At 39.1% G+C, this 24,387-nt stretch overlaps 1 protein-coding gene and 1 long non-coding RNA gene across 4 annotated transcripts in view; one reads left to right on the top strand and one right to left on the bottom strand.

The window, feature by feature from the left end:
* LOC138751603 (uncharacterized) overlaps positions 1–24,343 on the top strand; it is a 40,246-nt gene extending 15,903 nt beyond the window's left edge. Inside the window, exons 1-3 of one of the 2 annotated variants that reach the window (XR_011350079.1) lie at positions 16,153–16,224; positions 16,700–16,729; positions 17,211–24,343. This is a non-coding gene — a long non-coding RNA (uncharacterized lncRNA). Of the gene's footprint in view, positions 1–16,152; positions 16,225–16,699; positions 16,730–17,210 lie in introns of those variants that run through there. The other variant, XR_011350080.1, reaches the window with a different exon arrangement.
* Positions 1–24,387, bottom strand: part of LOC138751599 (3-hydroxyisobutyrate dehydrogenase, mitochondrial-like) — a 126,399-nt gene that overhangs the window by 34,839 nt on the left and 67,173 nt on the right. For both annotated transcript variants that reach the window (XM_069914113.1, XM_069914112.1), the window contains exons 5-6: positions 14,945–15,078; positions 12,317–12,393 (exon numbers count right to left, since the gene is read on the bottom strand). In XM_069914113.1, the coding sequence (XP_069770214.1) occupies positions 12,317–12,393; positions 14,945–15,078 (211 nt within the window). The remainder of the gene's footprint in view (positions 1–12,316; positions 12,394–14,944; positions 15,079–24,387) is intronic.

Genomic DNA, 24,387 nt, shown 5'->3' with positions numbered 1-24,387 from the left:
GCTCCTGTTGAGGAAGAGATACACGAGTATCAGAGCCAGTACCATCAGGCTGAGGAACATCTTCTTCTCACAGGCAGTGAGAATGCTGAACAACCAATGGAGCTACTCACACTAAAAACATCCAAGACTCTCATTTGCACAAACAGCATTTATTTATTTATTTATTTTTATAGATGATGCGCCATGAGTTAAGGGTAAGAGGGCAAAACTTTAGGAGAAGTATTAGAGGATGCTTCTTCACTCAGAGAGTGGTGGCAGAATGGAATGATCTTCCGAATGAGATAGGGTCCCTTCTGTCATTTAAGAGAAGGTTGGATGTGTACATGGAGGTGAGGGGGTTGGAGGATATTGGCGGAGAGCGGGAGGATTGAGCTAGTGGAGTTGTTCTAGTGAACCGGTGCGGACTCAAAAGGCTGACATGGCCTGTTTCCGCTCTGTAAATGGTTATATGGTTATGGTTATATGGTTATATGCATAATTTGTCTGTATGTGTGTTATGTCTGGTTATGCGTCTGCACGTTTTTGTACTGAGGGTAGAGAATGCTGTTTGGTTGGGTTGTACTTGTACAATCTGATGACAATAAACTTGACTTTTGGACTGAGTGTTTAATTGCATTAGGTTACAAATCTGATTTAATATCAATTTTTTGTTCAATTTCTCAAAAGCAAAATGCTGCAGGTACTGGGAATCAGATATATAATATGTTCAGCAAGGCAGGCAGCACCTGAGGACAAGAATGAAAGGTCATAGGTTTGAAACGCTTATTGTTTTTATTTCTACAGATGCTGCTGGACCAGCTGAATGTTTCTAGTAATTTTTACCTTTATTTTACAATTTAGTTTGCTCTTTTGTAAACTCTGAAGCTCAATGGCTATATAAATGGGTTGCAAGGAGATGCAGACTGCAAGTATTTATACTCAAAAGCTTATTGAAGTCATTAGGCTTTGTTTTTTTTTAATAAGCATGTAATCTGATAAATGACAGTGATTAAATTGAGCTGGTACATTATGTTTCAATTCTGTAAAACAAAAAACACACAAAAATTACATTTACTAACTTTGAATTTAAAATTAATTGAGCTTTTGTGTGAGCGAGAGCTGTTCACACAAGGTATACAGCTGCTTCCTGACTTCTCACCAGATTTTACATAAAAATGTCCCAACAATTGAGAAAGTTTTTGTCAATTTACTTTTACAAAATCCTATAAATCTCCACTGAATCACCTATCTACTTTCATAATTCATGATCTCTCCTCATAATTTACCCCCTGAACTCCATTATTATAACGGTGCCTTCTTTCCAATATCTGGATAGGCCAAATGGTACATAGGATTTGACAAGGGACTGAACCAGGGATTTGTATATCTGCAGTTATTAGTTATTTGCATTCGGGTGGGGGCCTGCCTACATTTTGTTTATACCTCTTTATCTTTGCTATATAAAGTACACTGTTTGATCTGCAGCATTGCTTTCTTACATACACACCTAAATTGCTTTGGACTTTATTGAATTTCAGTTTTAAACATACAGTTCTATACATTTTTGGTCCAAAGTACATGGCCTCACCGTTACCTTTGCTGAAACTCATTTCACACAGCTTTTTTAAAAAATTGTATCTTTAACATAGCTTTGAGCTTTTATGCTTCCACCTGCATAATTTATTGAGCAACTAATCATTTTTCCATTTGTGTTTTCTGGGCTATGATTAAATAGAGTAAATAGATGAGACTCAACTTCAGATTATAGTGAACATCATTAATTACTACTTTTCAATGTGAGGATATACTTGCTAGCCCTACTTACATCTTTTACTGCTAAGCTAATCTCTGTTCAGAACATTACTACTTTTCAATGTGAGGATATACTTGCTAGCCCTACTTACATCTTTTACTGCTAAGCTAATCTCTGCTCAGAACATGCTGGAAATATGAAACAAAGGTACACTTATTCACTACTCATGATCTGATCTCCTTTACAATGGGAGACTGAAATGCAGAGTAAATCACTACTTTGCGGAATATCCTAGTTCAGTTGGTAAGCAAGACACTGACGTCTACTTGATTGTCACAAAGTCTTCATCGCATTCAATCTTCTACCCTGTTCTGATCATGAAATAGCAATTTGTTATCCAATAAGACAATATACAGTTACCCAGCCTCAACATTGAATTCAATAGTTTTAGATTTCTAGAATCCACAGTAATTTCTCTGGTAAATTCAGATATGATTTTGCTTCCCAACTGACAACTTCTGCTCTTTTGTTTCCTGATAATCCCCTTAAAAACTTCATTCTTTTTGCACTATTATTATTTGATTTCTCCGACCTTCTATTCTCACAGATCTATGCTTTTGTTCTTTGCTCTCTTCAGACTTTGCTTACATATTAAAACATATTTACTCTTCATCCAGTTTTGATGAAGACATCCACCTGCAACATCAATTCCATACAATATCAAGCATACAAATAATTTAAGGAAGTTCAGAAAAAAACAGTAGCATGTAATTAAATGCCTCATGATTAGACAGTTGGATGAAGCAATGAGACAACAAAACTATTTCCAACAAGTGATGGTCAATAATGAGAAGGCATACATTTAAGATGATGAACATGCTCAGAGGCAACATCAGAACAACTTATTTTACTTGTTAAGTGTCATAGAATGATAAGAGTTGTACCACACAGAAACAGGCCCTTCAGCCCATGACATCCACATTGACTTTTATGCCCATCTACCCTAATCCTATTTGCCTGCATTATGCTTATTTAGTGACTGCTCAAATGTCATTTTTAGGTAGTGACTATATCAGACTCCTCTGGTAGCAAATTCCAAGTATCAACCACTTTCTGTGTTTTAAAAAAAAGTTCCCTTCAAATCTCCCTCCTCTAATCTTAAAAATATGTCCTATTTTTTTTATAGCCCTAAAACTAAAAAAAGATTCTATCTACCCTGTATACACCTCTTCGAATTCTATAAACTTCACCCTTCATCCCCTTTTGCTCTAGGGAAAACAATCCCAGCCTATCCAATCCCTCCACCCTCTCCAGCACATCCACATTCCTCTTGTACTGTACTGACTAGAGCAACAATTGTTTTGTAAAATCACAATGTTTCAACTTTTATATTCGATGATCCGACCTATAAAGCCAAGCATGCCCTCATGGTCATTATGCGATTGAGTGATTCAGATTTTGAATGCAATAGTAATCATATGATCTGGCTACCTATGTCCTATCACTTTCGTTCCATTTCAAATCTCTCCTTGATGTTCACTGCTCAGCTTTCCTCCTGATCCTTTCACTTCCATTCATTTTCATTTATATCAAAGTTAGTACAGTTTTGAGAAGTTGTTTGTCTTTCCTTGATATTCTATTGAAAGGAATTATTGAGGATATTTACCACTTTTTATAGGTGCTTCATTTTATTCATTCAGGTGCCTTGCTATTTGGCATGGGTGATCACGTCTTTCCATCTGCCACGATCTCTGACCCTCCGAATTGTAGTTGTTGCCTCCCCTGTTCTCCTTTGGTGAAGGCTCCATCGTTGAGCTGACACCGTAGTCGATGTTGAGTTCATAATTATACAAGGGTAAAATACTGAAGTCGTTTCCCGTTGCCTTCTTTAGTTGCAGTGTCCATATTGGATGGGTAACTCTGGCCACTGATCAGCAGATTTTTAGTTTTAAACCATAAATTTCAATTTGTAGAATATGCTTGTAAAAACCATCCACCATCTGCAATCCATGGCTTCACGTAACCCTGATAGGGAGGCAAACAGGTACTACACCTTGCCCAAGGGTGACCCGTAGGATATCGGACGGAAGGAGCACCTCACACCTCCTTTTGCTGAGCAGTTGCGCAGCACCAACACCGATGTGCTTCATTTACTATTTCTAAAACCATGTTTATGACTTTTGCCAGTTCTTTCAGATACATTTTTTTATTTTAAAAGAAAAATTCTTCATCTCTTTCTGAAATCAGAGATCTCCTAGTGATCCCAATACCAAAAGCTAGGCTTGGCAATGCAACAGGGGGTTCTTCAAAGCAGTCAATTATTACCCAGCAATCCACTCAATATTGGCAGTGATGTAAAGCATAATTAAAAGCACAGGTGAATGCCATTTTCATGTGAATTCAGCAGTATAAAGTGATCATCTAAAACATCAATTGGATCCATAATTTTGTAAACAAAAGGAAAAAAAAAGAACTTGGTTACTCTTTGGATCTAAAATTAATGTGCAGATTAGTCATTTTTCACTTCACATCATTTGATCAAAATAATTTTTAATGAAGGCATTAATGAATTTATTTATACAAGTTGCTATATTGAACTCATTGCCACAGGAGGTGGTGGAGTCAGAAAAAATCAGGGCACATCAGAGTCATTTAGATGAACAGTTATATGTCAAGGCATTGAAGGAGATACTGATCTTGTGTGGGTAAATGGGATAAGAATGGATATGGAGGGCCAAAGGCCCCTCTTCTGTTCTGCACAAGTCTTATGGCTCTATGACACTCCAAGACTTTCATTTCACACTTTCACTATTTGCATGACAAGTTAATAAATCTGGTCCTTTTAGTTAGATTTTAGAAATGTTTAAATTTACAAAGGTAGGTGGAGGAGCAGGTCTTTCTTTCTTTCTTCTTCTTTGGCTTGGCTTTGCGGACGAAGATTTATGGAGAGGTATGTCCACATCTGCTGCAGGCTCATTGGTGACTGACAAGTCCGATGCAGGACAGGCAGGTACGGTTGCAGCGGTTGCAAGGGAAAATTGTTTGGTTGGGGTTGGGTGTTGGCTTTTTCCTCCTTTGTCTTTTGTCAGTGAGGTGGGCTCTGCGGTCTTCTTCAAAGGAGGTTGCTGACCACCGAACTGTGAGGCGCTAAGATGCACGGTTGGAGGCAATATCAGCCCACTGGCGGTGGTCAATGTGGCAGGCACCAAGAGATTTCTTTAAGCAGTCCTTGTACCACTTCTTTGGTGCACCTCTGTCTCGGTGGCCAGTGGAGAGCTCGCCATATAACACGATCTTGGGAAGGTGATGGTCCTCCATTCTGGAGACGTGACCCACCCAGCGCAGTTGGGTCTTCAGCAGCATGTTCAGGAAAAAGGGAGGCTGCAGAAGGACTTAGACAGATTAGGAGAATGGACAGAGATGTGGCAAATGAAATACAAGCAGTCCCCCATGTTATGAACAAGTTCCATTAGTTTGGAGAGGAGGAGCTTGGAGAGAGTCGGGCTGTGAGTCGGAGGAGGAGGAGCTTGGTGAAAGTGACGAGAAGGTAAGCTATTAAAGTCGGTATTCACTAGGTAAAAAAAAATCCTTGCAAATTTCTAAACTTGGTGCAAAGTGTGCTGACTGGCTGCATCACGGTTTGGTATAGGGGCATCAATCAATACCCCTGAGTGGAAAGCCCTTCAAAAAGTAGTAGACACAGCCCAGAACATCACAGGCAAAACTCCCACCCCCCCCCCCCCTCCACTGAGAACATCTACAGGGAATGCTGCCTTTGGAGAGCAGCAGCAATCATCAAGAATCCACATCAACCAGCACATGCTCTGTTCTTGCTGTTTATCTTCAGGGTAGAGGTATGGGTGCCACAAGACTCGTACCACAGGTTCAAAAACAATTGCTACCCCTCCACCATCAGACTCCTCAATAACAAACTCAATCAAGGATTCATTTAAGGACTTACTTTTGCACTATATTTTTACTCTGCATTGTGCAGTTTATTTACATTTCTTTATTTGTTTACATGTGCACTTTTGAGTAGTTTATTGCACTAGCAATAAATGGTAATTCTGCCTTATGGCAGGAAAAAGAGTCTTAGGGTTGATGAGATGCCATGTATGTTCTCTGACAATAAATATGAAATCTAATGCACTTTGCTGGAAAAAAATAAATGGGAAGACTATTTTTTAAATGGAGAGAAAATTGAAAATACCAAGATGCAAAGGGACTTGGGAGTCCTCGTGCAGGATAGCCTGTAGGTAAACTTGCAAGTTGAGATGGCAGTGAAGAAGGCAAATTCAATTCTGGTATTCATGTCAAGAAGAATAGAAGAGCAGGGATGTGATATTGAGGTTCTATAAGGCATTGGTGAGATTTCGCTTGGAGTACTGTGAGCAGCTTTGGGCTCCTCATTTAAGAAAGGATGTGCTTACATTGGAGAGGGTTCAGAGGAGGTTAACAAGGATGATTCCAGGAATGAAATATGAGGAGCATTTGACAGCTCTTGGCATGCATTTGGTGGAATTTTGGAAAATAAGAGAGGAATCTCATTGAAATATTTCAAATGTTGTAAGGTGCAGACAGAGTAGATATAAAAAGGTTATTTCCTCTGATGGGAAAGTCCACAAGTGGGCACAACTTCAGAAATGAAAGGCATCCGCTAAGAATAGAGATGCGGAGGCATTTATTCTACGAGAGGGTGGTAAATCTGTGGAATTTGTTGCCTCACACTGTTGTGAAGGGCAGATCATTGGGTGCATTTAAGGCTGATATTGCTAGGTTCTTGATTAGCCAGGGCATCAAAAGTTATGGGGAGAAGGCCAGGAAATGGGGCTGACTGGGAAAATGGATCAGCTCATGATTAAATGGCAGGGCAGACTTGATGGGCTGAATAGTCTATTTCTTCTCCTATACCTTATGGCCTTAATTCCAGTCCTTACTTAGTAAAGAATACATGAATAATTCAAAACCCTATGAATGTATTTAATTAACAGATAAAAATAATTCTTTTTTTAACGTACTTTAAGCAGAAATGGTACACATCATACCTCATCTGTATCCCTCCAACTGAAAAAGCTCTTCACAAAAAGCTAGTGTAGCTGTATTAATATTATAACCACACCAACAAACCACTTTTATTTCAAATGGGGAAGATGTTTTTCTGCCTGGGTTCAAATGATCCAATATTCAATATTATGTGCTGAAACTGTTAATATTTCTACTTTAAAATTAAAATGATCAGTGGTTTGTATTAAATGGATTTTAATAGGTAGGAGCAAAACAATTTGTGGGATCAAGCAGATTCCAAAATGGCATAAACAACAAAACTAGCTCTTTATACTTTGTTAATCTACAGTTTCAATGACCGAATATAGATCACAATTGGCAGTTCCACAGAGTTGCTTTTAAAATGTAAATTGCGAAATATATTGACAATCCAATTAGTCTCTTCTGGCTTAACTCCTCTTTTATCTCTGTTTCATGATGACAACTTAATAGGTAGGAATGGCCTCACATCTGAGGCAAGGCCATTGTAGCTGAACAATCACATCTTCAAATTATAATAAAATGTCTTGACCAGTAAATATTCCTGCATTAAAATTGTAATTGAAAAATGAAATCTGCTGTCTAACGCAGACAGAACAACATTATATGACTGCATTCAAGAAGTGCAGAGAAAAAAAAATAAGATAGTCATTACAAGTAGGACTACTGAAAGTATGAGTTAAAAACACCATGCACATGGTATACTATGTTGATCACACATTTATAACATTAAAAGGAAAATTAAGTTGATTTATTCCATTAATAAAATTTTATTTTTCAGATTAGCTTACATCATTATTCCAGTTCAATCTTTCGAGCAAATCACTAAGATTTGATATAAATCTTTTTTTTTGATTCCTAATTTTTCCAGCATTTGTAATACATGTAATGATACTGGATTGGAGGCTGGAGAAAAAAAAATCCATTGAGTTGAGGCAGAGGGCCATGCATCTTTAGATTCTTCTTTTCAAAGGGCAATGGAAGCAGAATATTTGAGCATTTTTAAGGAAAAGATAGAAAAGTATTTAATTTAATTTAGACATACAGGCCATTTTGGCCCACGAGTCCATGCTGCTCAATTTACACCAAATTAACCTGCACGCAAGATGGGAGGAAACCTGAGCCCCCAGGGAAAACCCACACAGACATGGGGGGAACATACAAACTCCTTACAGACAACACAGGATTCAAACCCCAGTCATGATCCTTGCGCTGTAAAGGTTTAGCGCTAACTGCTACGCAAATTTGACAAGCAAATAATGTAGAGTTATGCCATGTTAATGGGAACATAGACCTGAGGTTCCAAAATATCATCCATTATTTTATTAAATGCTAGTGCAGGACTGAGGGGCTAAGTGGCCAAATCATCCTTCTATTTTCCCTGTTGATGTGTTCGTAGAAATGTCATGTGAATGCAGTAAGACAAAAATTGGTTATTTCAATGAGCAGCAGCCTTTCAAACTTATCATTGAAGTCATAAAAGACCAATAAAGCTGCACACCCATGGAGTAAAGACAATGTGCAGTATACAATAGAGCCAGTGAGTGAGAAGGATGAAAGGAAGTTTCCAAAGGCAGATATTACTCTGGGCTTCAGTGCTTGTAAACGTCAGGAATGGAGAAGACCACATTTGACTGAGCTAACAATTTAGCTAAATTTCAGGCTCTCAGAATCAATGCTGAAGACCTCTCACAGAAACGCACAAAAGGATAAAAGAATAAAAACATTCAAATAGAAAACATTTAAAAAAAGCTTATTTAAAAAAAACAGACATTAAAATAGTCCTTCTTTTGAAAATGTATTAAAAAAAAGAACAATTGTGTTAATTACTGAGAACTAATTCTGATTACAAATTTTTTAATGCAGTATACACACTGTAAATTTAAAATAAATGAATGGAAATTGTTATTTATCTCATGAATCAATGTTGTGTTGCTTTGATTAGCAATCACTTGATCTTAAGGAAAGCAGAGGTAAATCAGAATTGAGCCTCAGAAATACAATGACACTGATGAGTATTTTTAAAGCTCTCCCACATCATAAAATCTGTCAATTATTATTAAAACCATCTAAAAACATTTTCATTAGGAGTTTAAAAAAATAATGAATGCAGAGATTTAGAAGATTGAAAGGTTTTATATTCAGCTCCTATAAATACAGCTGAACCATTCATAACAGGTGCCTGCTGCAATCAGAGAGAGACTGATTAAGAATACACTGATATTCTTGAATGACTCTATTCCCTCCTTTGCAAGTATTGATGCTTCAAGATACTGTACCTGAAACTTAACATTGCTAAATATATTAGGTCTCAAAATATTAGGAGCTCAGTTCCGAACTGTAATGTTAAACGCTGAACTAATTATCGAATTTACTTCAAAAATTCCAATCAAAATTAAAAGGTGTTAGCCAAATTTTCATAAATATTTTATACTGTCGAGTATTTCTCAAAAAAGCTAAACTTACCTGATTACAATTTTTGGTTATTTTTTCTGTAAATGAACTATTGTTAAAATGATATTACTTCTGCTAAAGCAAAATTTAAAATGCCTACGGCATCATGGAAGAATAGCAAAATGAATGCTTTTGAAAATGTTTGGAAGATAAAGAAACAAAAACATTAAATCTTTTAAGATTTACTTCACAGATGCATGCACTACCGTATAGACTTGTGTAAAGTCAATCCTGCGTAAAACTCAATACCCCCTTTTATGGCCAAAAATCGTATCTTTTCTGTATATCCCTGACCGCCAGCCCATCCGAGCTCCCGACACCCCGACCATGAACCCTTGATTTGGCTGCCTAGCCATCTGAGCACTAGATGACCTGACCGCCCATCCATCTGAGCTTCTGATGCCCAGACTGCCAGCACATCCAGCGTCCTGACGCCTCGACTGCCAACCCATCAATCTCCCGACACCTTAACCGCAAACCCTTCCTTCGGCTGCCCACCCATCTGAGCTCCCAATGGCCTGACCACGAACCATCATCTCCCGTCCATGGGAGCTTCCATCATCCTGACTGCAGATCTTCACCTTGGCTGCCCGCCCACTGGAGCTCCCAACACCCCAACCGGAGATGCTCACCCCAGCCGCACACCCATTGGAGCTCCAGAGGCTCTGGCCCCAGATCCTCGCCTTGGCCAGGTGCCCATCCAAGCTCCCAATGCCACAAATGTGGACTTACCACCTGGTTCCAGCCAACTGAACTCCCGGCACCTTGAATGATGCAGGTACTAACTGCGGTCAAATGCAGTATTCATGTAAAAGTCGATCCCCAAATTATACCTGAAAAATTGGTCCCCAAAACCCAACTATTACACGAGTATATACAGTAATTTAGATTTTCATCCTTTGAGTATTGAACAATAAAACAATAGCCAAATGAAACTGAACAATACAAATTGTGAAACCACTTTTCAGCAGCTATGCTATTTCCAAGTTTCTTGGATCACCACCATAAATGAAAGCCTTTGATTATGAAATTCCAACAAATTTTGTCTTTTCGCTGAGGACTGAAGAATCAATAGCAGCTGTTGATGATGACTGGTGCAGCAAACTAATAGAAAATATTTAGTTGTATGCTCTGCCAGTATTAGGAGGATTCACGGATGAGATATAGGGAGTTCCAATGGGGTGGTGGCAAAATGAGGATCTGCAGCCAGGGCATCAGTAGCTGGGATGGGCAGGCGGCCGGGGTGTTGGGAGCTTGGATAGGCAGGCTGTCTGGACATCGGAAGCTAAGATGGGCGGGTGGGCAAGTTGAGGGTTCGCGGTTGGGGCATTGGGAGCTCAGTAGACAGTCAGGGCTAAAAATAGGAGGGATGGACTTTTACACAGGATAGACTATTACATGAGTATATACTCACAAAACTAAAAATAATTCAATATAATACATGAGAGAACATTAAATCTGAGATCCAGATTTTTGATTTTCACAAACCAAGGTGTTTCAAACATCAAACTAATTTAACATTTTTATGACATATTTGAATGAAGGTTCATAGATTAGGGGGTGGTGATACAACACTACACAAAAGCCTTTTCATTGTGAATAAAGCTAAAGAAATATAAAAATAAATAAATTGATAATGCACACAAGATTGACAATGAAATTCGTCAGCAAAGACAAGGGTGAATGACAATTATTGCAGAATTGGATAAAAGGCCAAATTGAAAAATATTGAAGTTTATGGATCATGGAGTTTGAGAAGCTCACGATAGAGCAAACTGAGGTGGCAAAGCTACGAACTAGAGATTAAACAGCATACAAATTGAAGAGCGAAAACAAGCCTTGATATAGACATGGAAGAAATAGTCCTTTGTGAGAGAAGAAACAGGTCGATAAGACACTGAAGAGCCCTGAAGTAACTCACAATGATAGCTGGAGAGGAAAAAGAATCAATGTGAAAAGTATAAAGTTTTGGTTAGGGAAAAAATGGAAAATTACCGTTAACATAAGAACATTCTAATTCATCCAAAACTGGATATCATAAAGGACAACACTGAAGTTTAGATAAACTGAGCTGCACAGCAGCAATGTGCATGAGGGATCCATTCCATGTCTTTGAATGTACTTGTGAAAAAAGAGGTAGCCAATAATATTTATGTACAACTGAGAGCAATTAGAGCAATCTTTTAAATTTAATCTTTTAAATTCATTTGAGGGAGGGTCAATGTCACTGACATGGTGTACATATAATAATCTATTCATTTTATGACTCTTGAACCTATCGTACCATTTGTGAGAACAATTATGAGCCAAAGACATCAAATAATCTGGAATCACATCCAGCCGTAATTGGTAAGGGCTACCAGTTTTCTTCTCTGAAGTGCATTGTTGCAGTTGCATGGTTTAAATGACAAATTATAAAAGTTTCATTCTAGAATTAATTAATGATAGCTGGGAAAGAGAAAAAAATATCGCTTAGCAATTAGTTGATTGGCAATAGTTGGAAGCAGGAGAGATCGCTTTGGAGGAAATAGGAGAAAATTATCTAGATTCAGGGAGTCTCTGGAACTGAGAAGCCCAACAAAAGCACGGATATATTTGTATTCAATCTTTGAGAACATGTCCTTAAGCTGATAACATTTATTGTGGAAGACGGATTAAAGGAGGAAGTAGATAATGTGGAACAGCAAAACACGTTACAGTTGATATGGCTCAAACATGACCAGCAATGGATGGTTATGACAAACCCCAAAATGTCTACTCTCAATGGATGCATAATTTCAAACGTGTTTAAAATTACAAATTCAAAGAACAGATGCAATGTTTGACTAATTCTTCTGTTGCATGCAGCTTAATGAGATACAATTCGAACATTTTTTCAAGATGAGAAGTTAGAAAACATTTCAGCATAAAAGTAGGTAGATTTTAGATGTAGATTCAGGTGAAAAATCTCATGATATGTTTTTGTTTGGTAAAGGTATCAGCAGATTTGAACCAAAGTGATCACAACAACAATCAGGTCACAAGAGAACAAAGATGATGGTTATTGGTGCAATTGGGGAGAAAAGGTAGAACAGAAACCTAACAAACCTGATTCCAAGATTCATTGTTTCAGCAGTTCCAATCATGCTAATGGCGAGGAGCATGTTGTTACAGATCTTTGCTGCCTAGAAGTAACAAAAATACAATGAGTAAAATCTTCAATAACTTTAAGAAAAAACATTCAATAAAATTTAAAATAAGCTGAATCCCTTAATGCTGAAACATGACCTTGATATAACTAAATAACTATTGTTTATTGTTATATACATTGTACAATGTACATACACACTAAAATTCTTCCACTCTGTAAAACAAAATGGCTACCAAAGTATGCTTTATTGGTTTAAAAAGAGACAATAAATACAAAAGATAGATTATAAATAGTCAGTTATTCTTGTGCAAAAAAAATGTGATTTTGCAATGGTGCAGACAGTCCTTTTGTGGTGCCATAGTAGTCCATGATTAATGTAACATAAGAAGGTTCTGAGGCCTGATAGCTATTGGAAAGAAACTATTCATGAATCTCAAAGTTCTGCTTTTCAGACTCCTGTACCTTCTACCCAAGAATAGCAGTATTGTGCATGGGTCAAAGGAATCCTTTATGGTGTTGGCAACCTTCTTGAGGCAGCACCACAGATAGGTACATAATTCGATGGGAGGTTGGAACCTGTGATAGATTTGGTTATGTTTGCTACTTTTTGTGACCTTCTGCATTCCTGGGCAATCAAATTCCCAAACCAGGCTGTGTTGCAACCCGTCAATATGTTTTTCACAGTGTGCCTGTAGAAGTTTGATAGAGCATTCAATGGCATTAATTTAATTTCAATTTAGACATACAGCAATGGTAACAGGCCCTTCTGGCCCAAAACCCATGCTACCTAAATTTCCTTAGAAAGTCGAGGCTTTGGTGTGTCTCCTTTACAGTTACCTCGATGTGCTGGTCCCAGGATAGGCCTTTTGAAATATGGACTCCCAGGAATTTAAAGGAATGTAATGCTCTCTACCTCAATGCCATCAATGCGGACAGGGATGTGATACCTTGGCTTTTCCTTTATAAGAGTGACAATAAGATCCTTGGTTTTGGTGATATTGAGAGTAAGATTATTGTATTGGCACCACACAACTAGATCCTTGATCTAAATTTTATATTCTAGACTCATTATTTTCCGATATTTGGCCAATAATAGAGGTATCATTAGCAAATTTGTAAATTAAGTTGGAATAAACCTTGGTTGCACAATTATGAGTGTACGTGAAGTAGAGTTGGAAACTAGGCACACAGCCTTGGGTGTTCCTGTGTTGATGGTCAGCATGGAGGAGGTGATGTTGCCAATTCATTCTGATACCATTCCGGTACCAAAGAGGGCAACAGTAACAGACCTCAATGACTACTGCCCAGTAGCACCCATGACACAACAGTAGTCGGCCTTATCACCAACAATGATGAGTCGTAGTTCAGAGAAGAGGTAATGGTGCAAGAGTAACAAGCTGAGTCTCAATGTTGACAAGATGAAGGAGATGATTGTGGACTTCAGGAGGACCAGGCATGACTACTCTCCACTTCACATTAATAGGTCGGTGGTGGAGAGAGCACCAAGTTCCTTGGAGTCCACTTAAGAAGTACCCTATCTTGGACACACAACATCTCCTCACTTGTCAGGAAAGTGCAACCAGACTGCACTTTCTAAGAAGACTGCAGCAGGCAAGGCTGCTGGCCACCATCCTGTCAACTTTCTACAGGAGCTCTCTCACAGTGTGGTATGCTTGCTATAGAGCATCAAATTGGAGGTCAATCCACAGGACCACAACGGTTGTAGAGAGAATCAATGCAATCTCTCTCTCTCTCCACCCCCACCCCCCCCCCACCAACTATTGACATGATTTATTGGGATCATTGTCTAAAGAGGGCTCACAAAATCAGTGGGGATCCCTGACACCCTCCACTCAGGATCTTCCAGCTATTCCCATCGAGAAAGTGTCAGAAACAGCTTCTTCCACAGGCGGTGAGATGGCTAATGACTGATGAACTGCTTACAAAAACCCTCTATGACTCTTCTAGTTATTTAACTATAACATTTATTTATTTTAATATTTATATATACATATGGTCCACATGTATCATTTGTCTGTGTGTCTGTTATGTCTATGCATGTATTTCCAATGTTTTAAACTGATGACCGGAGAATGCTGTTGCATTGGGTTGTACTTATACAATCAGATGATCAATAAACTTGAAATTGACTGGGTATGCCAATGAGAAAGTTGAAGATACAGTTGCAGAGGGACGAAGATTCTTTAGTTTGCTCATGTCTTTTGCTGATGTCATGGTGTTGAGCGCCGAGCTATAGTTAATGAACCACATCCTGATATAGGTGTTCTGTCGTCCAGGTGATCTAACCCAGAGTGAAGGTCAGTGAAATTACATCTGCTATTGAGCTGCTGTGACAGTAGGCAAATTGAAGAAGGTCCAGGCCCTACCAGAGGTAGCTGATTCAAATCAGTGATGTTTCTTCATTAATTTACCAGGTTTGTCCTCACTCTCACAAAAACAAATCTCAATACTCAGAGTTCCAAAAATAGTGAGAACATGAAATATTCTCGTCATCATGGATATTTATTTTAATCATATGACACATTTCTGGAGTGAAATTAGATATTTTTTTCCTTTTATGTTACCTGTCCTGTTCCAACCTCTCCACAGTAAACCACATTGTTTCCCATACAGCTCAGCAATTCTTTTGCTGCATTAAATTCTTCTTCCAGTCCACCAACCATGAACGTCAGGTTGCCAGCCCGAGCAGCACCAACTCCTGAAAGTAACACATTGGTATTTGGTTTTAAAAGAATTGTAATATTCATTTTTCACCCCTTCAACTTGCCTTATCTAAAAATAAGCGCAATAATCACATAAACATTGTCAAAGCTTGCAAATAAAATACTATTCATCACAGGCTAAGTTTTTTTTAACTTTGATCAAGGGATTGATAAATAGCTTCATAGTCTCATTTATTAGACCTGAACTAATGCTGACAACACTCCTCAGCTGGTTAATCTTTCGACAGCTGCAGTTTTTTAGTTATACAAACACTTATGTTAGATGAAGGAATAATACATTAATGTAACCAAAATGTAGTTTTGGAAACTGCTTGATAAATCTTTAGTAATAGGTCCTCAAAAAATGTGCTATTCATTAATTCACTCAGGAGATCAAAAAAGAAAAGCTGAAAAAAATCCACTTATTTTTTTTGATGAACAAAAATAATACAGAAGTTAATGCCCAAAAATGTTCAAATATAAAACTTTCTAACAAAATATTTACAACACCTCATTTCGAGTATAATAGTTTGGTGTTTCTCTCCTTTTTCATTCAAACCTCACTGTAATCTAGTTCTTTAAGAGGACACACCATTTCACTTGTCCTGTACATTCAATTCAAACTCAATTCTTACAACACCATGCTCTGGTTCGCCCCATGTTTTGTATATTTTGCCTGCTTATTAAGTCTTTGTTGTGGTTAAAGCACAAAAAAGATCTGGACAAGCTCGTAAAGGTTTATACATACCCTCATTCTTCAAGTGCTAAACAGATGCAAACATCTGTCATCATGATCATGATTTAGACACAAGTACGATTTCAAAATATTTTTCTTCAAATATCAATTTCACAGTGGTGATGGGAAATTTAAGAAATTCATTTTCGTCAGTATGGAACAGATACATCAGGTGCAAAGTAAAGTGATGCAAAAGTGACACTTAGTATGCAATGTGTGCACTGCTGTCTTCAAAAGGTAATCAGACACAATCATTTTCTACAGATGTAGCTTCACTAGGGGCTGCTGTCACTCGTGCAGTTTATGACTTGTTATGGTGTCTCTATTGTTTATCAGTGACATTTGCTGAAAGGGAGACAGCTGGGATGGAAAGCTGGTAGCAAAAAAACAATATAATCCTGCGAAGGTAATCAACAAACTTGTGTGTGTTAATTAACTTTACACTTTATCATGTTCAATTAGTTTTCTATTCTGCCAAAGATAACCATGCACAATTGGTTTAAGACCATGCCATGTTTTATTTGTAACCAGTTTCTGTTGTTATTCCCATTTCTGTGTTTGACAGTTCTCTAGAGGCTTCAAATGCACAGATGTAGGACTCTGTGAATGGCTTAGTCAATCTAAATCAGTTTAAAATACACCTCTTTATTTAGTGGCTGATTTAAATCTTCATGCTTATTCCCTGCTCAAGGGATGCAAAATTCTGCAATCCTGTTCTTCAAAATACTGCTACTACAATTTTCTAAAAAGTGTTTTGGAATGATTTCTCAGCTGCAATTTGTGTTAATCCTTTTGCATATCCGTCACTTTGTATTTGCACTATATTGCGATTGTTTAGGCGCTGTATCTATTAATATTTTGTTGTTGAATTCTTTTCACAGATGGCAATTTCCTGATTTGAGACCCCATCAGTAAGTCTCCTTCCCTAAAAGCTCTCTCATACTTACTGTTCTTAGAATACTGTAGTAATTTTAAAATGTAATTTAATTTCACATTGCACAATTACAGTGTACACCGAACAGTGGAAGTTTTGGTTCTTAATTAAAAGCCTGTCCTGTAGCTAAGGATATAGCATCATATCATGCATTTTTTTTAAATGCATCCTCTTGTTGACTGTTGAAATTGTTATTTAATATATTACCTCCTCCTTGCTGACCACTATGCTTTTTCGTGCTAATTGCATTTGTGTGCTTTAGGCTTGCAAACCTCAATGCCTTTTGCTATCCAAATGATTGTCCAAATGCTTTTTAAATATGGTAAGTCTGTGATAGCTCAAATCATATAACCATCATTCTTTGGGTAAAAAAAAATCTCCGCCTTCCCCCTCCCCCCATCCCCATCGCCGATCTCCTTGAAATTATTCCCTTCTCAACTTAAATCTTTGCCTTCTAGTTCTAGATTCTGATGGCCTGGGAGAAAAACTCTGACAACCTTACCTATCAAAGACCTGCCTAATTTTATAAACCTCTATGAGGTCACCTTTCAACCTCTTATGCTTGGGAGAGAATAAATTCAGTCTATCCAACCACTCCTTATAACTACAGCTTTCCATTTCATGAGACTTCCTGCTTCTTTAATCCAATCCAAGAATGATGAAAACAGAAATATATACCAGCCTGAAGGAGTCAATGTTAAAAATAAATAACAAGTTAATACAGGAATATGTAAAGCAGCAGGTATGGATGAAATCCCCCCAGAGGTCTGGAAGGGTGGCGGCAAAACTCTTCATGCCAAACTGCATGAGTTTTTCAAGCTCTGGTGGGACCAAGGAAAGCTGCCACAGGACCTTCATGATGCCATCATCATCACCCTGTACAAAAACAAAGGCGAGAAATCAGACTGTTCAAACTACAGGGGAATCACGCTGCTCTCCATTGCAAGCAAAATCTTCGCTAGGATTCTCCTAAATAGAATAATACCTAGTAACGCTGAAAATGTTCTCCCAGAATCACAGTGCGGCTTTCGCGCAAACAGAGGAACTACTGACATGGTCTTTGCCCTCAGACAGCTCCAAGAAAAGTGCAGAGAACAAAACAAAGGACTCTACATCACCTTTGTTGACCTCACCAAAGCCTTCGACACCGTGAGCAGGAAAGGGCTTTGGCAAATACTAGAGCGCATCGGATGTCCCCAAAGTTCCTCAACATGGTTATCCAACTACACAAAAACCAACAAGGTCAGGTCAGATACAGCAATGAGCTCTCTGAACCCTTCTCCATTAACAATGGCGTTAAACAAGGCTGCGTTCTCGCACCAACCCTCTTTTCAATCTTCTTCAGCGTGATGCTGAAACAAGCCATGAAAGACCTCAACAATGAAGACGCTGTTTACATCCGGTACCGCACGCTGTTTACATCCGGTACCACAGTCTCTTCAATCTGAGGGGCCTTCAAGCTCACACCAAGACACAAGAGCAACTTGTCCATGAACTACTCTTTGCAGACGATGCCGCTTTAGTTGCCCATTCAGAGCCAGCTCTTCAGCGCTTGACGTCCTGTCTTGCGGAAACTGCCAAAATGTTTGGCCTGGAAGTCAGCCTGAAGAAAACTGAGGTCCTCCATCAGCCAGTCCCCACCATGACTACCAGCTCCCCCCCACATCTCCATCGGGCATACAAAACTCAAAACGGTCAACCAGTTTACCTATCTCGGCTGCACCATTTCATCGGATGCAAGGATCGACAACGAGATAGACAACAGACTCGCCAAGGCAAATAGTGCCTTTGGAAGTCTACACAAAAGAGTCTGGAAAAACAACCAAATGAAAAACCTCACAAAGACTAGCGTATACAGAGCCGTTGTCATACCCACACTCCTGTTCGGCTCTGAATCATGGGTCCTTTACCAGCATCACCTACGGCTCCTAGAACGCTTCCACCAGCGTTGTCTCCGCTCCATCCTCAACATTCATTGGAGCGACTTCATCTCCAACATCGAAGTACTCGAGATGGCAGAGGCTGACAGCATCGAATCCACGCTGCTGAAGATCAAACTGCGCTAGGTAAGTCACGTCTCCAGAATGGAGGACCATCGCCTTCCCACGATCGTGTTATATGGCAAGCTCTCCACTGGCCACCGAGACAGAGGTGCACCAAAGAAGAGGTACAAGGACTGCCTAAAGAAATCTCTTGGTGCCTGCCACATTGACCATCACCAGTGGGCTGATATCGCCTCAAACCATGCATCTTGGCGCGCCTCACAGTTCGGCGGTCAGCAACCTCCTTTGAAGAAGACCGCAGAGCCCACCTCACTGACAAAAGACAAAGGAGGAAAAACCCAACACCAAACCCCAACCCACCATTTTTCCCTTGCAACCGCTGCAACCATGTCTGCCTGTCCTGCATCGGACTTGTCAGCCACATACGAGCCTGCAGCTGACGTGGACATTACCCCTCCATAAATCTTCGTCCGCGAAGCCAAGCCAAAGAAGAAGAAGAAGATGTAAAGAAGAGATGGAAACAAACAAAAAATGTTCATCCCAGTAGAGAAATATGATGCGTTGTTCCTAAAGTTTACATTTGGCTTCACCCTTAAATGGATGAAGCTGAGGACAAGTGTAGTAATAGTGTAGTGATAGTTGGGTGAGTTGAGATGGTCAATTGGTGGGTCTAGGTGCCTTGCTTGACCAATACTTTCAGCTCCAAACCAATCCTACACAGATTTGTCTGCACACTGCCTGATCAGTTGTTATGGTAGGGCATAATGTGCCATATTCCTCCTGGATAACCTTAAACCTAATAGCACAAACATTAATTACTTAAACCCATCTTCAAATGCTCAAACTGCTTCCTCAGCATTTGGCATTGGACAAGCAAATAATTCCTTCCTCTGCGTTCTGGGAAAGCCATGGCCATTTTAAAGGTAAAGGTTCCATTATTGTTACTTAATACTACATTTAGAATGTATCATGCATGAAATTCTTTAATTTTTGTCTACCGTAAGGCACTTGTCCAGTGCCCCTCACAGAAACCTACAGCATCTGGTGTTCTTTGGCGGTCTCCCCTCCAAGTACTGATCAGTTCTGAGCCTGCTTACCTTCCGAGATCAGACAATCTCAGGTGTATTCGGGCAATCAGGTGATTACCGGGTAGTTCTTAATAACACACTGTGCTCCCTTGCACCAATCCTATCTTTTTACCTAGAAAGTGTCTGAAGCCAAATCACACAGTTATTTTATGTTAGAACATAGAACAACTCAGCACAGTACAGGCTCTTCAGCCCTCAATGTTGTGCCAACCCATGTATCCCTGCATTAAAAAAAGTATTAAGCCCTCCCTACTTCATAACCCTCTATTTTCTTTTGTCTATGTGTCTGCCTCTCGTAAATGCCCCCAATATTTCACCTTCCACCACTATCCCCAGTAAATCTCCTCTGCACCCTCTCCATAGCTTCTATACCCTTCCTATAATGAGGTGACCAGAACTGAACACAATACTCTAAGAGTGGTCTTACCTAAGAATTGTAGAGTTGTAACATGACCTCTCTACTCCTGAATTTAATCCCCCTATTAATGAATCCCAGCATCCCATAGACCTTCTTAACTATGCCATCAACCTATGTGGTGACCTTGAGGGATGTATGGATTTGCACTCCAAGGTCTCTCTGTTAACCACACTCTTAAATAACCCACCATTAACCCTGCACTCAGCCTTATGGTTAGTCCATCCAAAATGCATCCCCTCACACTTATCAGGATTGAACTCCATCTGCCACTTTTCTGCCCAAATCTGCATCCTGCCTATATTATCTTGTAACCTTCAACAACCTTCAGCTCCATCCACAACTCCTCCAACCTTTGTGTCATCCACAAAAATACTGATCCATCCTTCTGCCTCTTCATCCAAGTCATTTATAAATATCACAAAGAGCTGGAGTCTCAGAACAGATCCCTGTGGCACTCCACTAGTCACCAACCACCAGGCAGAATACTTTCCTTCCACAAGTATTCTCTTCTTTCTGCCTACAAGCCAATTTGTTATCCATACAGCTAATTTTTCACTGATCCTGTGATTTATGACTTTTTGGATGAGCCTCTCATGGGAGACCTTGTCAAATGCCTTGCTAAAATCCACGTAGACCGGATATATCAGGTAGACCATCCTACCCTCATCAACTTCTTTTGTTATCTCCTCAAAAAACTCAATTAGACTCGTGAGGCATGACCTTCCCTTCACAAAGCCATGCTGACTATCCTTGAGTAGACTGTACGTCTCCAAATTCTCATAGATCATAGTTTACACACCATTGACGTAAGACTCACTGGTCTATAACTCCTAGAGTTCCCCTATTACCTTTTTTAAACAAGGGGACTATATTTGCCATTCTCCAAAACTCTGGCACCTCTCCTGTGGCCAAAGAGGATTCAAAGATCATAGTTACTGCCCCAGCTATCTTTTCTCTCACTTCCCACAGCAGCCTGGGGTATATCACATCTAGCCCTGGAGTCTGAACTGTACATCTCTGTAACATTGCTCACTGCATTACACATCAGCTCACCTGCTGCTGAAACCCTCACTCATGCTTTTGTTACCAGATTTCCAATACCAACACCTACCTAGCTGGTCTTCCTTATTCTAGGCTACACCAACCATCCTTAAATTTGCCCCCTATACTCACATTTGAATGAATGAACAACTTAAGTTTATCATCATGTATACAAGTACAATATGTAGATGCGATGAAAATCTTACTTGCAAATCACACCTCACACAAGAGAAAAAAATGATGATATAAAAAGAGGAAAAAAATTATAAATATTTGAGTTGTTCATGGTACAATAAAAATGGTCTGAGTCAGTCGTGCAGACAAATCTTTGATGTTCTTGAAATGATGTTATGGTGAGGACAGTGCAGGGAGGTTTAAGAGCCTGATAGAAAGAAAATGTTCTTGCACTTAGATGAGTCGTCTTGCAGGCTTTTGAATCTCTTGCTGTAGGTAGTAGCAAGAAGAGAGCATGGCCAGGGTGATGGGTTTCTTTTATGACACTGGCAGCCTTACCAAGGAAGCCCCTCATAAGGCTTTAGTGGACAGAAAGTTAATGCCTGTGATGGACTTGGAAAAGTCTGCAGCTTTTTGCATTCCTGGGCATTCAAGTCTCCTAACTAGGCCATGATTCAATCAGAGTATAATTCCCACAGTATATCTGTAGAAGTTCATTACAGTATTTGATGACATGCTATACATTTCAAAAATTGAGGCATTGTTGTGCCTATTTCATGGTTGTCTTACTGCATTGTATCACCTACACTTGGTGACCTGCATGGATTTATATTTAATCAACATTTTACTTTAATCTTACATCTCTCTAAGCCCCAATTACCTTGTAACCTCTAAAATATCATTGAACCTCCATTTCTGGCTTCTTGATTGTAAAGTTAGTTGCACCAGTCAAACATCAAAGCCCCAAAAATCACTTCCCCTCTATTTGTCTATCCACTTTTAAGTTGATCCTTAAAAATGTATGGTCAAAAAATGTGCATCTAATATTTTTATATATCACTTAAATTTTGTTTGAAACATTCCTATGAAGCATTTTGGGGCTGCTTGGTGCAGCAAAAGGTGCAGCATAAATACATGATGCTATTTATGTATGTAAATGATATTTAATCCAGACAATATTACAAATGTGGAAAAACAAAATAGACAAATTCTTTAGTCAGGTTAATTATAAGCAAACGATATTCAATTACAACACAATTCCAATAAACAAAAAAAGCTTTGTAGAGACCAGAAGCTAATCAAACCTGACGATGACTTTTTTTTATAAGTACTGAGAACAGATAGAATTGTAACTGTTCAGAGAAGACAAAATGGTTTTAGATCACACAGAATGTCCAAAATAACAAAAGGCAGATTTAAAGCAAGTATTTCACACAAAGAGTGATCAGCATTTAAAGAGAATTGTTGAGTCAAGTACATGAATAAAAAGCTGGATGTTTTAGAGAAGAAATGGGGAATTGCTGAAAATTAGATTGCCCAAATGCTATGCTGCATCCATAATCTTATATGAATGCACAGTGGATCTCCAAGCTGTCAGATCTATCCTAAACCTCAAATAATTATGTTATCCCTTGACTGAAAGCTAGGTCAAATCAGCATATCTAAATATTCATTGTTTGATTAGTGACAATCCAAACATGCATCGTTAAACCAGCAATTTACGTGCAAAAAGAAATTACTGGGTAAACTCTGGGTCAGGCAGCATATGTGGACCGAGAAGAGTCGACGTTTTGTATTGTGGCCCTTCATAAAGATTGAACGTGCTCAGAGAAGGTAGCCTGGTATAGAGAGGAAGGAGTGTGACAGGAGCAAGTAGTTGATTAGTGGATCAATGAGCTGTATAGGATGATGGACAGAAGGAGCAGGTGGGGAGGGAAGGTATAAAGTTGGTAAACAATAGGTGGGTGAGTGATTGGAGGCAAAAGGGGAGAAATAAAATGGAGAGAGGGAAGCAAAAGAAGCAAAATGGGCCATGTTGGGAGAGGGGAGAGTGACAATGGAGACAGCTGCTGTAAGGTAATTTGTAGGAATAAAGTAATGGAATCTGATAAGTAAAATTATAATAGGAAAGGGTACAGGAGAGGTGAAAGAAGAACTCGATAGATGAGTTAATAACACCAAGATAAAACAAAAGTGGGAAGGTGGATGAAAATGAAATGATAAGGGCTGGCAGGTAGAACAAAATAAGGATGGGAAGTGGATAGGGAAACTGGAAAATATATTCTGCTGTCTTCAAAACTTGAACAATTACTAACGTGAAGAAACAAACTTGATGGTTAGAAGCAGTATATGTAACTATTATTCCAACATTATAAAGCAACTGAAGAAGAGTCAGAGGGTGCACAGCTGATTTCTTAGGCAGCCCTTCAGTTTGGCAGGCTACTTGCCAACATGTTAGGTAAAGTGCTTGATAAAGGGGACTAGCATGGGTAATGTCAGAGTTGGTGTCCTTCCATCTGCTACTTTTGCAAGGCTCCTTTGTTCTTCCAGCAAAAAGGCTTCCCTATTTTAATTGATCACAGATCAGGGGTTCCACAAATACAATTTTTAAGGATATTATTGAATCCATTTCTATGATATGGTTAATAGAGAGGATTTTTATTTTGGCTACAGAACAATATCAATGAGTTGGTTGGGCAGGCAGAGCAACAGCAGATCCAATTTAATCTGAAGAAAGGGAGACAATGTATTTTGGGAGGATTAATTAGACTAGATGAATGTTTGAAATCCAGGAAGTACTACAAAATGGAGGACCTTAATGTACAAGTATCCCTGAAGGCAGCAACACAGGTAGCTAAACAATGATTAGGAAAGCATACAGGATACATGGAGACACAGGAAACTGCAGATACCATAGTATATGCAGCATAAAATAAACTGCACCAGGCAAGAGAGAATAAAAGTGAGATGGAGGAAGATGAAGAGTTATACACGGTGGGGGATGAGAGGAGATAAGGCTATTGGCCCAGATTCTGAGAAGAGGTGATAATAGTAGCATAATGAGAGACAAGATGGAACCAAAGTGTGAGGGGTTGGAAGAGGGGGAGGAATCATATGGGGGAATTGTGGG

Source organism: Narcine bancroftii, chromosome 1 (assembly GCF_036971445.1).
Source record: "Narcine bancroftii isolate sNarBan1 chromosome 1, sNarBan1.hap1, whole genome shotgun sequence".
NCBI lineage: Eukaryota > Metazoa > Chordata > Chondrichthyes > Torpediniformes > Narcinidae > Narcine > Narcine bancroftii.
The sequence above is the reverse complement of the archived record's forward strand: the minus strand, read 5'-3'. Positions and strand labels throughout refer to the sequence as shown.